The sequence below is a fragment of the Rhipicephalus sanguineus genome, chromosome 5 (genome assembly GCF_013339695.2).
Source record: "Rhipicephalus sanguineus isolate Rsan-2018 chromosome 5, BIME_Rsan_1.4, whole genome shotgun sequence".
In the NCBI taxonomy this organism is placed as follows: domain Eukaryota; kingdom Metazoa; phylum Arthropoda; class Arachnida; order Ixodida; family Ixodidae; genus Rhipicephalus; species Rhipicephalus sanguineus.
Window position 1 is genome coordinate 8,795,858 of NC_051180.1, and position 16,914 is coordinate 8,812,771.

The window sequence follows — 16,914 nt, forward strand, 5'->3', positions numbered from 1 at the left end:
GCCGCATTTTCGGAGGAGGCGGGAATGCTTGAGGCCCGTGTGCTTAGGTGCACGTTAAAGAACCCCATGAGGTCAAAATTTCGGGAGCCCTCCACTACTGCGTCCCTCATAATCACATCGTGGTTTTGGGATTTTAAACCTCAACAATTATTATTACACCGGTCGACGACGGCATATGTATGTCGGCTATAAATGCACGCCGTCATGCGCGAACACGTTGTCGCCAATACAAACGAAACAGCTTCTGGACCGCACGCCACACATCCTCCATCTGCATTAAAAAACAAGAAGAAAAAAGAGAAAGAAACTGTGTGCGCATTGTCTATTTTGTTCTGCCTCCTTGTTTTTTTTGTTTTTCTTTTTCTGGTTTATTCGTCGAGTGCCGTTGAGCCAGCATGCGAAACCTCTCGAAGCACTGTTTTCTCTCGTGCCGCGGGAGCTTTTGTTGGTGAAAGGATTTGGTGCCTCCGTGTAGGGTTGCATATTGAGATAGCCGCTTTCCTTTCAGAGATATCTGCATCCGCCACGCTTGTACGGCCGACATAAAGTGTTCCGTGTTTACTTCCTGGCGATACGGCGCAGAGAAAACCTGCGTAAGCATCCGCCGTCTTCGCTCGTTGCGGGAGACAACAGGCCTCCTTTACAAAGCGAAGTGTTTCAACACTTCTTTCATGTGTAGAAAACATTTACCTATAGACATCTCGGCGCGAAATTAAAAAAAAAAAGGAAGATTTCACTTGAATTTTCAGTTTCAATAACGAATTTGTGATCTCGTAATTGACGACACTAATGCGCCCAAAGCATAATTTACCAGTCTAAACTGATTCGCCTTAGTGCTCCTTTGATGTAGCGAGTGTATTGGAAGAGCGCTTTCAAGCGGGAACGACAAAGCGCTGCCTCGTCGAGGAGAGAGAGAGAAAGCGCGCAAAGCGATAACAGCCCTTGCGACGCGTGCCTCCTCGAGCGTCCAATGCGTACACACGCCGAGATAAGCGAGCGGCAAGCAAAACACAGCACGCTATTCCGGTTATTCAACGTGTGCGCGACGGGCGGCGACTCGGCGTCCCAGCTGAGTCAACGGCAGTTAACGGCCGCTTCAGGCGAAGGAAAGACGTTCGGTCGGGGAAAAAGCGAAAGAGGCGACGCACGATCACTCATTTTCAACGCCTCTAGTGCGGTTACTTGCGGCTTCGAACTTGCGCGACACTTTTCGTGCCCAATAAGCTGTTCTTTATGGTGGCCCATGCTTACGCTGAGCACCGAGTTGTCGGCTTGGCTGCATTCCTGTAAGGACCGACATGTACGAACGCTTGCCTACCATATTTAACTGAACGACACTGATGCGCCAAAGCCCCGAAAACATTCTGTTAAAGCGCCTCCTATGTATTGCTCTGTGGCCATCAATCACCCGTTAGTCCATGCATATACAGTGAAACCTCGGTGATACGAATCTCACGGGACCACCAAAAGTATTCGTATCATCCGACATTCGTATCACCAGAAAGCATGGAAAATTAGCATGCGACGAAAGAAAGCTGGCGTACATTTTCATTTGTTGTTTGCCAGGGCTGCGGCAACGTCAGGAAGAATCCTGAATGATTGTCAGTTAAGGTTTTAGATGTCGGCAATCATAACAGCACTCGTGAATATACGGCCCGTACGCGTGCATTTATTTAATGAACCAGGTGCGTTGTGACCCGCGACACTCGGAGGCCGTGACGCGTCTCTGAAGGTTTATTCTGACCGTAAGAAAATTGTTTTTTTACACCGTGATTCTGACGATTTGGCGGTGTTGCGCGCATGCCCACGCTTGCGTTCCCGTGCTAGCACGTGCTTAGCGCGTCTTCCGCGACAGCGCGGACAGCACCTCTTCGAACCTGGGTGGTAGCGAACGTTCGTATCAAACGTCGCTGGGTGAAAATCTGTTCGCAACAACCGTACTCCATTACATAGAGGCCAATGGGCCTTGGCCGGGACCAACGAAAAATTCGTATCACCCCGAAATTCGTATGAGCTGTGATCGTATCACCGAGGTTTCACTATATACCCATGCATAACAGGGCATGTACCACACACACACACAAAAAAAGGTCAGGCAAAGGTACGTATACACATAGGACGGTCGCGGCCATCATGTGCACCTTTCCGTCTTTGTTTTCCCCGCTGATGTGTTACATGTTTAAGAATGCCCAAACAAGAACGTCATTGTTTTACTACTTCCACCAGTTCTCATACATCAGGGCGTTTCAGTTCGCGAGAGGTCTCCATCATTGTGTCTTTTTTTTTTTTCTCAGACAACAGCGACGGCCGTTGCATAGAACAGTACATTAGTGCACTAATAACCTCGCAGACCCCATAACAACCAAAAGAAATTTTAAAATAAAATAAAATAAAGATAATGCAGAACATAAGATATCCTACCGGAGCAGCAAAATGATATACATAAATATGAAACTTCCAGCTTTGCCGGAGCGGATACCTCCGCAGAAATGCATTTGTGTTGTTTTGTGCATTGGCTGTCTATTGAATTCAGGGTTTCCGACTTGGTTGTGGTGACTGCTTCGCACAGCAATTAATGTCTAGCCGTGCCGGACAACAACAGTATCTCTGGGGTTTGACGTGCCAAAACCACGATATGATTATGAGCGACACCGTAGTGGAGGGCTCCGGAAGTTTTGACCGTCTGGTGCTCTTTAACGCACACTGACCGCACAGCACACCGGCCTATCACATTTCGCCTCCATCGAAATAACACCGCCGCAGCCAGGATCGAACCCGCGACTTTCGGGTCAGCATGCCGAGCACCGTATACCCACTGTGCAACCACGGCGTCCGTCCGTAGTGTCTGTGTGTGTGCGTGTTCATTAAGCACAGTTTAATTCTTTTAGGCTCGATGTCTCAATCTGCTAAAGCACTGTCTGCGCCCTTTGCATGTTACGCACATGTTAGGCGGCTGCGACGAAACGCTTAGACGAACACTGCCCCATTCGGAGCTTCGATCATGCTGTACAACTACAAGACACGCCTGTGGGTGAAAGACATGGCGTGTCAGCAGTACTTATACAGTCTCGAAAGCTACCCGCGCGTTTTCCTCGGACGCCTCTGAGGGAAGCGCAGTTCACTCGGATTGTCCACGTGTCAACCCTCGCCGAAAAGAAGCGGTCTAAATAAAGACATATGCGCTCAAGACAGTCGAAGGAAAAACGGGCGCGACGAAGCGATCGAAGGCCGACCGCATGGACCATGCTTGGCAGTAATGAAATTGCGGTAATTAAGTTGTTTTTTGCTCCAATGAGTAGTGTAATGAATTACTTCAAGCCAGTAATTTCAAGAAAATGACTAATTAATTTCCCAGTTACTTTTGACTAAAATATAGCATGTTCTTTTCCCTATATGGCATAAAAAATTGACCAAAGAAGGAAAGAAAAATAGCGAAGACCAGTTAATCTGGGTGCCTGACCTCAAGCCCACAGAAAAGGCACGTAGAATCCGAACTCGAGTCCTTGAATAATGCTCTTGGAAGGTCACGGCTCTCGAAACTCCAGCGCGTGACTAAAGTGTATACGAGGGACGAGCATGTGTGATGAACTTTATAGTGGAAGTAATTTCATTACTATTCAAAACTAATAATAATGTAATGTCAGTGCTTCCGGTCAGCTGTAATTTGTAATATAATTTAATTACAATTAGATAATTCTAGAAAAGTAATTAGTAATGTAATTTAAATACTTGCTAAGAGTAATATTGCAATATCTGGCGTGGACATGTCACCGTTGGCCTCATAGGCGTGCGCAGGGTTCCTCATAAGGGGGGGAGGGGGGGCGAAGGTTCATCGCAGCGCCACCCCTCCCTACTAAGTCAACGTATGCGGCAGACTTTGCGCCCCCCCCCCCCCCCTCTTATGTGACTAGGGGGGAGGGGGCGCCGCCCTCCCCTGCCCCACCCTTGCGCACGCCCTTGGTTGGCCTTTCGCAAAGGTTCAGATTGCTCGTGCAAATTACCATGGCTCGTCAAATTAGTATGACTCACAGCTGTCATGTAACACGGAAGTTATTATAATTGTAATTACGGTGGTATTACGTGTCGAAACCTCGATGTGATTATGGGGAACGCCGTACTGCAGTGCTCCGGAAATTTCCACCTGGGATTCTTTAATGTGCATCTGAATCGAAGCACACGCGTGTGTTCTTTGCATTTCGCCTCCGTCTAAATGCGACCGCCGCGGCCGAGCTCGAATCCACGTCTTTCGGGTCAGCAGACGAGCACCGCAGCCAGTGCGCTCGATTTAACTCGATTATGACACTATTCGATATGGTTCAATAATTACTCTTCGCCCACTGTACCCAATTATCCACCATATAGTTGCTTTCATAAACAGAAAAAATTCTTTCTAACAGCGAAGCCGTTAAGCACGGCATGAAAACGGCTGTTCCCCGCAAGAAACCTCGCCGCACCTTTGCCTAGCAACCACCGACGCCACAGCTGCGCACCACGTGGCCTCGCTACCGCGTCAGATGCTGTGACGTCATGCCATACGGCGCATGCCCCATAGCAACAGCTGCGGAGGAGCCACGTCGAAGCTACCGAAATGACTAAGCATAACCGCGCCAATTTTAAATAAAAGAGTTACCTAGGAACCGTTTACGTCATTAAATACGTCATAACTAGAGCCACTGCGCATGTCCTCGGGATCGTCATAAAGGAGCCGCGCCTGGTCGTGCCGAGGCAGTTTGTAGCCGCCCGAGGAAGAACCGTACAGCTGAAGAAGATGCTGCCTATCGCAAGGCTCGACGTACAGTCGCAATGGAAAAAAGATTGGCACAAGTGACCGGTGCGGCAAGGTTTCGACACGCGGCGCTGTTTTTCCCGATCACGCCGATATCGAGAGTGCCACGCACATTCCATTTTCCAAAGCAGGGGTGGCCGGCGGATGATGATGAATCAACTTTTAATGAGCCCAAACTATATTGGCGGTGGACAGCACTCCAACAAACAGCTTTTTCAAGGCAACTGCGAGAAAGATACTCCTTTATAGACCAATCAGACGAGGTCCCAAGCCCAGGGGATGGAAGCCACTCGCAGATGTCGATATCAGGCTAACCACACGTGATGGAAACCTCATTCCTAGAGTCGAGTCCATACGCATGTTGGGCATGGTTATCGAATCCAATGGATCCAATAGGCTTACGTTAGATAGGATTACAAAGAAAACGGAAATGGTCATCAGACTCATTACTAGGGTGTCTAATAGAAGAGGGGGCCTGAAAGAAGACAATTTACTCCGGATTTTCCATGCCTTCCTCATGAGCCACATCATCTACGTAGCGGCCATGCACACCTGGCACAGCTTCGAGAAAAAGAAGCTTAACACCTTCATTCGGAAAAGCATCAAAAGGGTGCTAGGCATTCCTATGACGGCTAGCACAGAACGCCTTTCTCAATTAGGCGTGCACAATACGCTGGACGAAATCATCGAAGCACAAGAATCAGCCCAGCTTGCTCGACTATCCTGCTCTTTGGCAGGGAGAAGAATCTTAGCCATTCTGGGCCTCAATCCAGTGCTGGCAGAGGAGAGAAGCCATCCAATCATCGAGGAGCAAAGAGAAAATATTCTTGTCGCACCGATCCCTCGCAATATGCATCCGCAGCACAATGAGGGAAGGCGTAGAGCAAGAGCGATTGCGATCCTGAAGAAGATCAAGGATGATCCTCAATCGGTCTGCTTCGTAGATGCGGCACAATATGGTCGCTCATCTCACTATGCCGTGGTCGCAATAGATAACAGAGGTGAAATAATCTCGTCGGCCTCCCTGACTGGGACGACTTCTGCTAAAGCGGAGCAGGTTGCTATTGCTTTGGCACTCTTGGATGATAAGAGGACGCAAATCTACTCGGATTCTAGATCGGCAGTCAGGGCGTTTGCCTCGGGCTCCATAGCGAAAGAGGCACGTGACGTTCTTAAGAACCGGACCATAACTATGCACACAATCATTTGGTTCCCGGCACACCTAGGTCAAACTTTGGACTCGCTCACCAACCTCAACGACATCGCCCACTCCCAAGCGCGCGTACTAACTCTCCGCGCGGGAGGAGAAGCCTTGTCACAGAGCAGGGTGCAAGAGTTCCGAGACACTTTATTCACATTTAATGAATTCACGAAGCATTTTTATCTGGAAAGAAGAGTATTTCCTCCACCACACAAAAAGCTCACGAGACCACAGGCGATGACCCTTAGGATGCTACAAACTAATTCTTATCCGAATCTTGCTTTCATGCACTGTCTATTCCCAAGTGACTTCAGCTCGCAATGCCCTGGCTGCGGGGGAACGTGCGATTTAGAGCACATGCTTTAGCGGTGCCCCTCGTTACGTGGGGATAAGGACCTCACAGAGCATAAATGGAGCTCGGCCCTCAAAAGCTCGGAATATCAGCATCAACTTTGGGCTGTCCAGAGAGCCTGCGATGCGGCGGTTAGGCTAGGTCTAACTATCCCCACGTGGGAGCGGCCCGCGGTGTCACCCTAAGGGGTGGCACTTCTCCGGATCTTTTAATAAAGTTCTTCGTACCGTATGTGCATAGCCACGTCTGCCGATAAGCAATGAACAAGCGTTTCGTTTAAGATGTGGGCTTCCGGATGGGCCAACAGCAAGATGGGCTGCTTTCCGCCGGCCCCCTGCTTTGAAAAGAATGTGCTTAGAACTCTCGCTATCGGCGTGCTCGCGAACAGCAGCGCCACGTGTCGTAATTTTGCGGCTCCGGCCAGCGGTCACTTGCGCTAATTTTTTCCCTTGCGACTGTATTGCAGAGCGAGAACGGGATCAGCGGCGGCGATCCAACCGAGCCTACTTGAACAACAAAGTGGCTGACACGAAGAGAAAGAGGTGGTCGATCCAAGAGTCATAAAAAGCTGAAAGAAAGCCTTGCTAAGCCAAGTATGAAAGCTGGCCTTAGCCAAGTGACCCAGCATTAGCCGATAAAGCCTTGGATCGACCAGTTCGGCTGTTATCGAGTCTTGCGAGCTTCCTTGACTGAGTCTGGCTTGCCGAGCTGTTCTCTCCCAGTTCTATTGTTCGATCCTGCATTCTGCGGTAGCGCGGCTCACGTCGCTCGCACGGTGGGCGTCTGCGCTGCCGCGGGGACAACGCTTACCACATAAAGTCTACAGTGTGGGAATATGCAGCATTTGCATCGGTGTCATGACATTGAAGCGTATTCTCGAAGCCAAGAAGCGTCTTGTCGGTAACGGGTAGTTCATACGTGTCCTCACATATGAATCACACGTCCTTTCGTATGATCATAATTATTGTATATCTAAATTTGTGTCACGAGGTCCACCCTCCCTCCCGCTAAGTCCTTTTCTCACAGTGCGGTGAAGAAGCGCACGACGGAATGGAAAACTTAGCGAGGTTCTAACAGCTCCACTGCAAAAGGTCACACTGTCTTCCCTTCTGAAATACAAATATACACCGCTACGGTGGCCTAGTGTTTATGGTGTTCGACTGCGGACCCGAAGGTCGGCCGTGGCGGCCGAATTTCGATGGAGGCGAAATGCTAGAGGTCCGTGTGCTTAGATTTAGGTGCACGTTAAAGAACACCAGATGGCCGAACTTTCCGGAGCCTCAGGTCCACCACGGCGTCTCTCGTAATCGTATCGTGGTTTTGTGACGTAAGTCCCCGAGAAGTATATTAAGAATCGCTAAACTGCACACCGACCGAAAGAAGAAGTGAAAATTTGATGACGTTTCCGCTCTCCATAAGGGAGCCTTCTTCACAATAAAAACCCATGAAACATGTTCGCGTATATAAGTATGCTTTAGTGCGTGACGCAAGCAGTGCGCATACATAGTCGGAAGTGTCCTCCCACAATTTCTATTCGGCGCGGTATGAATGTAAGCGTGATTCTTGATGCAAACGTGAAGTAAGCTTCTTTTTTTCTTGGCTAAAAAATGTGCACTTGCCCAGTAAATATTGTGGCATGTAGATGCGCATGTTCAGCAAGGGCATTCGAGGCCACGTGCGTTTCCGGACGTCGTATTCGTGCTGTTTCACACGTTTCTTGAACTCGATGGTCTCATCAATATACTTGTGATCACAGCCACCGCAAGTTATGACGTAGACTACATCATGGAAAGTTTCATGTGACAGCTTATCTTTTACGCTTACCAAAACGTTCCTTAGATATGCGCCTGAGAGAGAAAGAGTAGAAGAGGCGCATAACACTCCTACCACTGATTGTATAGATTTAAATAAAGAAAAAAGTAGCATCTCAACAGAGTACATCCCACACAGCATAGGTTGCGTGAACGGCTTACGTAATAGAAGAGCCGGACATCGACAGTGCTAACGGCGGTGCGTTGTTGCTGTTGCCTGAAGCGGCGACCGTTCCACGCAGGTTCGTCGGACGTAGCCTCATCGATGAGCCAGCTGACCGTGGTTCGGGACAGGGTCACGAAACATACGGTCACGCACGCACGGTCCGGTGTCATGGTCGTCGACAGGGCACTTCAGCCGAGAAGGCACAGCAGAGCGCCAGTCTCGCCGGTTTCGTGGTACCCACTGATCGGCTATGCAGCCACTTTAATCGCCAACATTCGCCGGGTGGGTCGATCGATGTTCGAATCGGAATTTGTCCCGTGACAGCTCGTGCCGTCCCAGACGCTCGACTCGAGTACGCAGAGTTGAAAGTTATCCGTCTCGCTTCTTTCTGTGTCTCGTCCAGTAGCGAAGTTGGATAAAAAATGAACTTGAATACAGATTCGGGCGTAATCACTGCGTCTCCCCCCGCACAGGCGACGCAACGAATCGCCAGACGAAGGACCCTATCCTGTCGCAGCGTTGTAATGAGCTGCGTGAGCACCACAAGGGTCGCTGTGGCAATAGGCGCCGAGAACCTTCAGTCTGCCACTTCACCGCTGGCGATGAGCGGAAGAGCCGCCGCGTCGGATCCGTCGAGCGCCTGCCTCCTCGTCTGGCGTGCGAGTGAGCGTCGTCGCCGACTGCGGTTGTGCAGCCTCCTTTCGATGGAGAGAGAGATGGCCGCCCGGGTCCCGCGGACAGCCCACCTCCCGAACGGTACGCTTTCCCCCGAGAGTCGGCTTTCACCCTTGCCTCCTTTCCATCCTGCCTGTGCAGGTTTGCACCCCACGAGAGTAGTACCCCGCGCACGGGCCCCCCTCCTGGGAAGCGCACACAATGGCGCGCTCTTTTAGCCACCTGCCAGCCCGCCGCTCTTCTTTTGCTGTTTGCACGTCTGAACGTTGCTACGGGAGCCGCTGTGTGTGCGTGTGCGCGTACGCATTTGCTCCTTCTCGGGGGCTTCGAGGACCTTGGTGGAGACGTGCATCAATTTCACCCGAGTCCGCGGTGCACCTTGTATGCTCCGGAAATACTTAGACCAAACACGCCACTGCAGGATTATTTGCTTGTTTTGTCTTTCTTTTCCGTCATTATTTAGAGCGTCACTTCATCAATGTTAAATCACCACTCATTCAGGCGTTTCGTAAAAGGACTCAGTCGTTCATAAAATGTAGCACCATGTACACGTCTCGCAGGTGTCGTACTCTTTCCAACGAAGTCACATTAGGCGGAACCCGCACGAAGCATAAGCGGTGCAGGGCGTTGACATCTTTTTCTACAGCACACGAGCTTGAAAACTTGACTGCCTCGAGCTATGTATACAATCTGTCGTACAGCGACTACAAAACCTAGCGGAATATAGCAGCCTTGATATCGCAATGGTTTTCCAACGGCTAGCGACTAAGAACCCTATTCGCTGCTGTCCTGGAATTCAAAGCAAGTATTATTCTATCTTTGTCGACACAGCGTCGCGTTTGAGCAACTAAACCACGAATGGATTTGCCCACCCACACAGCACTGAGCAGTAGAATCGGAGCCTCGGCAAACTAGAAAATAACAAAGAGAGAGAAAGAGAGAAAAGAATAGAGAGAACAATTTACCTGTAATAGTTAAAGTTGTCCGTTCACTGGCTATGTTTTGTATTCTTTGTCAAAAATATAACTGTTTTACAAAGGGTCTATACTCCTTGCCTTGTTGGCGCGACAAATGTGTTAATCGCAGCAGACTTAAGAAGGGAAAGTGTTATCAAGGAGTGCGTGTCCAATCTTGTCCCCGCCTCAATAAGCCGTTCTGCGCTAAACATTGTAAGAGTGTATGTCTTGTTAATTTGTTTACCTTCAAATTGTAGACATAGTCCAGCAGCACTATAGAACACGTGCAAAAAATCCCTTGATGATACTGAAAGCTTTCCACTTCCCATTCAGCTATGCGGGAGACCGGAAACTATTGTACTGCGTAGTTTGGCAGACGGAATTAAAGCCTTTGTACACCGCTCTGTCAAACCCACAGAAGAGCCATCACGAAATTCTTCACAACGTTTACGCGTACGTAAAGACTTCGACTCTGCTGTCGTGGTGTACGTTGCGACAGGTGGAATGACTGGCGTTATTAGGTTGACGTCTGGAATTCCTTGCTGGCCTGCGAAGGTCTAAGCACGTGCCATCGTGTCGCCTTCCTCACCGATTATGCAGTCGTACAGGAATCGAACGTATGACCTTGGACTTAGCAACCGGTTTCTGCATATGGGATGATCCGTGCTGAGAGCCACGGTGAAGGTTACATCTTCGAGATGAGATCCACACGCTTTGGCTGAAAAGTCCCAACGAGCTATGTGCGCATTTCATCAATCATAGGCGAGCTCAATCCGCACCCAGGGGCGTAGCCAGAAATTTTTTTCGGGGGGGGGTTCAACCATACTTTATGAATGTTCGTGCGTGCGTTTGTATGTGTGCATGCCTATATACGCAAGCAAAACTGAAAAATTTCGGGGGGGGTTTGAACCCCCCCAACCCCCCCCTTGGCTACGCCCCTGTCCGCACCCGCCACCTCGTTGTGACGTATTGCTTTTCGCTTGTGTTGTACAAGTTGTGACGTCACTAAGCAGTTCGTTTCGCAACACAGAAATCGGTCGTCGCACGGAAGTACTACACGACGAATCCAGCTCGACGTTCGCTTTGAGACAACCCGAATCGCACTATAGCAACAAAGCCCTGCACTACGGCGTGCCTCATAATCACATATCGTAGTTTTGGAAGGTAAAACCCTGCAGATTATTGAGGAACTCTTTAGTATTTTAATGCTTCGTTCATAGCCTTGTTGTTCCCAGAATACTTTTCTCTTAAAATTGCACTCACGAGAAAAGGAGCAGATGACGCTCCTATATACGAGGCGCCAACATTACTTCACCTACGTTTAATTAAAAAAAAAGATGAATTATTTATAGTACATATGCAATAAAATCTGTATCTACCGAGTTATTGTACCTGGTGTATATTTGCTCTGTGCGCCACGATGCCTAAGTATGTATATGCATCAAGAAATCCCCCTTGATTTCTTGTACTTTTTCATACTTTGAAAGTACCTATTTCTACGTTTACCCTTAATATTGGCAGCGTTCGGTCAACAAACGGTCACAACTATTTAACGAGAGAGCGTTACTCGCGAAGGGCGCGTGGCGTTACATAAATCACGCAGTTCCAATCTCAACGGTCCATAGGCGACTGTTGCAGTAGTGGCATTAGGAGGAAAGAAATTTCGAATGTTTTTGCGAGTCGAATGAACAATAATGTAGGCGATGGTTAGGAAAGCCGAATGTAGAACGCACACGCTATTCAGCATATACGTTTCACAAGTCGAACGGTAGCAGCAGGGCCGCGAACATGATAATAAAGAAACGCTTTTATCACTCTAAGCAAAGCAAATAAGATAATTAATTTTTAAAGCAGACCTACCACATAGCGATTCAGGAACATTCAATGCAAGACAATGCAAAACACAATGCAAACAACGCAAAACGCAGCTCGCCGGCCGGCCGTGGTAGTGATCTGCGATCAAGCTTGGGGTCTCGGGTTAGTATCCAGCGGTCGCATTTCGATGTGGGCGACATGTACAGTCAACCATGCAGATAGATTTGGGCGAGCGCTACAGAACTTTAGGTGGTGAAGATTAATCCAGAGTCCCAATTTAGAGCACGTGAAACTCCATAACTTTTTAAAACGCAGCTCGAATTACCAAACACACGGTTTAATTAGCACGCAATTAATAAACAAACTGCTTGGTTAGTACGCAGGAAGCAATATTTTCGTTCGCTTTGACGAGACGGTGAAATAAGACCCACCGGGACCAGCGACTCGGCGTCAGAACTCCAAGGTTGGTCGTCAAGCATTGCTCGCTCTCGAGAGTGCGGCATCCGCGTAGGATCGTCCTACTGAAGATCGCCGGCCAAGCTAAGCTCAGCGTGATCCGGAGCTTCTAAGTTTCTCATCGGTGAAAGGGCCACAGATAAGATGGGCATCTGCGTATATATACACGACACGTATAGGCCGGAAATACACGCGGCAGCAAGTCCACGCTCGCGAGAGGTGGCGAGTATCGAGACCTCAACGACGCCGTGTCATGTGCTCGCACGCAATGGTAGAAGCACAAAAAATAACAGCCGATGTGATCGAGCGAGAAGGAAAAGCGGAGGGAAGAGAATCTCGCAAAGAAGCCGACCGACGTAGAGACGCGCGGAGGAAGATTTTCTTTCTTTTCTTTTTTCAAGTGGCGCGGTCGCGTGAGGAATTAAAGCAAAGCCGAAACAAAAGGAGGGCTCGTCATCGGCGGCGAGAAGTGGTGCGACGCCGGTGCGGGCGTCCTCTCCTCGTTCCCTTTTTTTTTTTTCCTCCGAGCATTCGCGATAGCTGGCGCCAAAAGGATGCGCGAGGACCCGCTCGTCTTATACAAAACAAACACACGCGTGTTAAGAGTCCACGCAATGTTTTCTCGTGTTTCATGCAACTCTCGCAGCAGCAGCGGCTCCGCGCGAGCAAAGGCATGCTTATCGTAGCACGCGCCGGCAGCCACGGCCGCGGCTGCACGTGGGCGGTGGCTGGGGGCGTGTCTGTGACGCGACGAGCTCAGCTGCGCCGATTGCTCGTCACAAGTGCGCGGACGTTTCCGTCAACCAAAGATGCAAAATAAAAGCGAATAGGGCCAGAAATATAGCATGTCCTTCCTGTATCGCGTGACACGGCTAGGACGCGCGCTTATCAAGACCTCAGATGCCTCCTTAAACGCGAAAAGTGACCGTCGGTGTCAGCACGAATGGTTGAAGAAATGAAACAAAGCAAAAGAGTAACCGGCGCCCCTCGTTGCTCCATGCGTCATCGTTCACTAAAACACTACAAGGTGAAGAAGTCATTGAGCGCAATATAAGGACATTAATCGTGAAGTAATTAAGAGCACTTATGAAGCAATCAAAAGTAATTTACAGTGATTAAGAAGTAATTTAAGGTACGTGAAAGAAACTCAGAATGACGTGGAAATGGTACAGACGTTAAAATAGTGCAGGCATTGTAATGGCTTTCGCCGTCGCCTTGGCATGCGATATAGAGGACCCTGTGAATTCTTTGTGCGGTGGCTCATCGTTGCAACAATCTGTAACTAACGCAATCGTAAGTGCATGCTTCAAATAGTGCGCACGCGTGACAGTCAAGACCACAAGAAAAAGAAATGCGTGACATAGCTGACGCTGCTTATAACACAACAAAGTGCCCTGTTGCTTTTAACAAGTCACCCATTTTCATTTTACGTGGTCGTTTTATGACTTTCGAAGACTGACTTTCGAAGATGACTATTCGAAGAAGTCAGTGTCCACTCACCGTATCTCTTCATGTCACAAAACTGTATTTTACACTGCGCATTGCCGTTTCGAAAGTAATAATGAAGTTCAGGCACTGTTGCGATGACAGGCATTCTCGGACAAACGTTCCACACTTCCCTTACTATGGCAAAAAAAAAAAAAAAAACGCCTCACGTATATTTCACCACGACGGCTTGTTCCATCACTCAGGAAGAAAAGCTGTTGACTGAACTTGTTTTTGTGTTTATATTTAGCTCGTGGTTGTCTTTCACTTGTACTCGATCACCGAGAGAGAGACAAACAACATTATTAAAGTAGGGCTCAATAGCGTAGCCAGACATTTCTTTCGGGGTGGGGGGGGGGGTTCAGCAGTGCGTTATGTACGTTCGCGCGTGCGTTTGTATGTGTGCGCGTACATATACACGTGCAAAACCGAAAAATTTCGGGGCACAGATAAGATGGGCATCTGCGTATATATACACGACACGTATAGGCCGGAAATACACGCGGCAGCAAGTCCACGCTCGCGAGAGGCGGCGAGTATCGAGACCTCAACGACGCCGTGTCATGTGCTCGCACGCAATGGTAGAAGCACAAAAAATAACAGCCGATGTGATCGAGCGAGAAGGAAAAGCGGAGGGAAGAGAATCTCGCAGAGAAGCCGACCGACGTAGAGACGCGCGGAGGAAGATTTTCTTTCTTTTCTTTTTTCAAGTGGCGCGGTCGCGTGAGGAATTAAAGCAAAGCCGAAACAAAAGGAGGGCTCGTCATCGGCGGCGAGAAGTGGTGCGACGCCGGTGCGGGCGTCCTCTACTCGTCCCTTTTTTTTTTTTCTCCAAGCAATCGCGATATCTGGCGCCAAATGGACACGCAAGAAACCCAAACACACGCGCGTTGAGTCCACGCAATTCTTCCGCGTGATTCATGCAACTCTCGCAGCAGCAGCACTGCGCGAACAGAGGCTCCGTATGCCGCCGGCAGCCGCGGCTGCACGTGGGCGGCGGCTGGGGGCGTGTCTGTGACGCGACGAGCTCAGCTGCGCCGATTGCTCGTCACAAGTGGGCGGACGTTTTCGTCAACCAAAAATGCAAAATAAAAGCGAATAGGACCAGAAATATCGCACGTCCTTCCTGTATCGCGTGACACGGCTAGGACGCGCGCTTATCAAGGCCTTAAACGCGAATTGTGACCGTCGGTGTCAGCACGAATGGTTGAAGAAACGAAACAAAGCAAAAGAGTAACCGGCGCCCCTCGTTGCTCCATGCGTCATCGTCCACTAAAACACTACAAGGTGAAGAAGTCATATTGAGCGCAATTAAGGACATTAATCGTGAAGTAATTAAGAGTAATTATGAAGCAATAGAAAGTAATTTACAGTGATTAAGAAGTAATTTAAGGTACGTGAAAGCAATGTTGTACGGAACGGCGTTCCAAGGAACGACGTTCCAGGAACTAGTTCCTTTTTGGAGGAACGGAGGAACGCCACCGTTCCATTGAGGATCGGTGGAACTGTAACGGTAACTCGTTACGTTTACGCAGGAACGGCAGAGAGAACGGCGTTCCTTCTGTAAACGTTCCTCGGCAAATGAACAGGCGCACGCACGCAGCACATCATGCAAAACAGGTCGGTTGGGCGACCGTGTGAGGCGCAAGAATCTAAAGCTCGCCTCTCACTTGACTATGCCCGCCGGGGGTGCAGGGAAGCGCGCGATGTCAAGACCTCGGTGTTCAAGACCGACCACGCGCGGGAGGAACAGCTGATTTTTTTTTTCTTTTTGTCTGAGCCAGTCTGACAGAAATCACGGGCCGTTCTGGAGTATAGACACACCTTGGGGAACTTTTACTTGACATTCGACTCGAGAATCATCGAACCGCATTGTATAATGCTTGCATTGTAACCGCATTGAACCGCCAGGAAAGGGCACGCAATTTTTTTTACCTCGGTAACATTTTTGTTCGGCCAACTCGAAAGTAGCTTTTGTGTGCGTGTGTGTGTGTTGGGGGGGGGGGGGGGGGGGGGGCTGCGTATTCGGCTCGTTCTGCTGCGCGTCCCCGTGGCCTTGTCGGCAAAGGGAAAAGTGGGGGAGCCGACTTACCGCAGTCGAGGCGCCTACGTGTGGTTCCGCGGAGTTTTCGAACAGCGCGAATAATCTTAGCTAATCTGGTGTTTGACGTGCATGGGACAGAGGAGCCAATCACAACGCCAGGGACCGCAGAAAATGAGTGAGCTGCCGAGGGAAGCTTCGGCCCAGTTCCTGGGAACGTTTCACTCGTCGCGTGGTCTTTAGCGGCTGGCTCTATCGTCCCTTTAGTATCTCGTGCATGCCGCCAGCAGCTATCGACCAATCTATCTATTGACACCCGGTTGCGTGGATAGCGGGGAAGAGGACCGAAACGCAGAGGACGCGAGTGCTGGTGTCTTCGATGGTTTCGTTTGGGCAGGCATCCCTTGAACATGCGAGTTATCTCCGCGTCTATCGGTCTATAAGTTTAATTATAGTTCAGTTCGACAGCTGCCGCACCGATACGCGTACATCCAGCGCTACATTCTCGTTGCGCCCGCTGAGCCTGCCCTTGCCCCTATCACCACGGTTCACTTGTCCCCATTTTGTGTACAACACGGCAGTACCCTCACGCACTTGATGGAACGGCTGTTCAACATTGCCAACGTTGTGCTGACGAGAAAACAGGTTCCTCAGTCGGATACTAACGTCGAGATGCAATTCTTGCTGAGTGCGAACAAGGGACTTTACTAAGTTGCGAATATGTGTCCTGGACATTATTTTCTACTCACACTGCGATATTGAATCAGCACTCATTAAACGAGCATGCATGGTTCTTTTCGATGTGGTTTCCTGTGCAAGAAGCTTATTTATGTTGGTGCATATGTGGGAATCTCTATCTGAATATCTGAACCGCAGTATTCCGACGGCGCATTTGAAGGCTGACGTGCAAAGTGCCCCATGTGTAGCACTTGTAGGGGACGAGCACGAAAGTTGCAGTTAGACATATGTCTGTAGTATGACCGGTGGTCTCTAAAAAATTCGTCTAGGAGCGTTTCTTTAGATTCATTTTTATCTACATATAACCTACTGCCGGCGATGTCAAATTCGTAAAATATATGTAGCTCAATGTTAGCTTTAAATTGCTCACTTTATTTCGCCTTATGGTTATCCGGCACTATATTTTGATTAAAAATTCAAATGTAACGTTAA

General features: G+C 49.3%; 2 protein-coding genes across 4 annotated transcripts in view; both read right to left on the reverse strand.

The window, feature by feature from the left end:
- Nucleotides 1–16,914, reverse strand: part of LOC119393182 (vacuolar protein sorting-associated protein 72 homolog) — a 234,535-nt gene that overhangs the window by 142,197 nt on the left and 75,424 nt on the right. The gene's annotated exons all lie outside the window — the stretch shown is intronic.
- LOC119393180 (BTB/POZ domain-containing protein 6) overlaps nt 1–16,914 on the reverse strand; it is a 64,969-nt gene that overhangs the window by 18,442 nt on the left and 29,613 nt on the right. Inside the window, exon 1 of one of the 3 annotated variants that reach the window (XM_049416132.1) lies at nt 8,313–8,682. The exons of the other annotated variants lie outside the window; for them this stretch is intronic. Within the exon in view, the coding sequence (XP_049272089.1) occupies nt 8,313–8,486 (174 nt within the window). The 5' untranslated portion in view covers nt 8,487–8,682. Of the gene's footprint in view, nt 1–8,312; nt 8,683–16,914 lie in introns of those variants that run through there. 3 annotated transcript variants of the gene reach the window in all.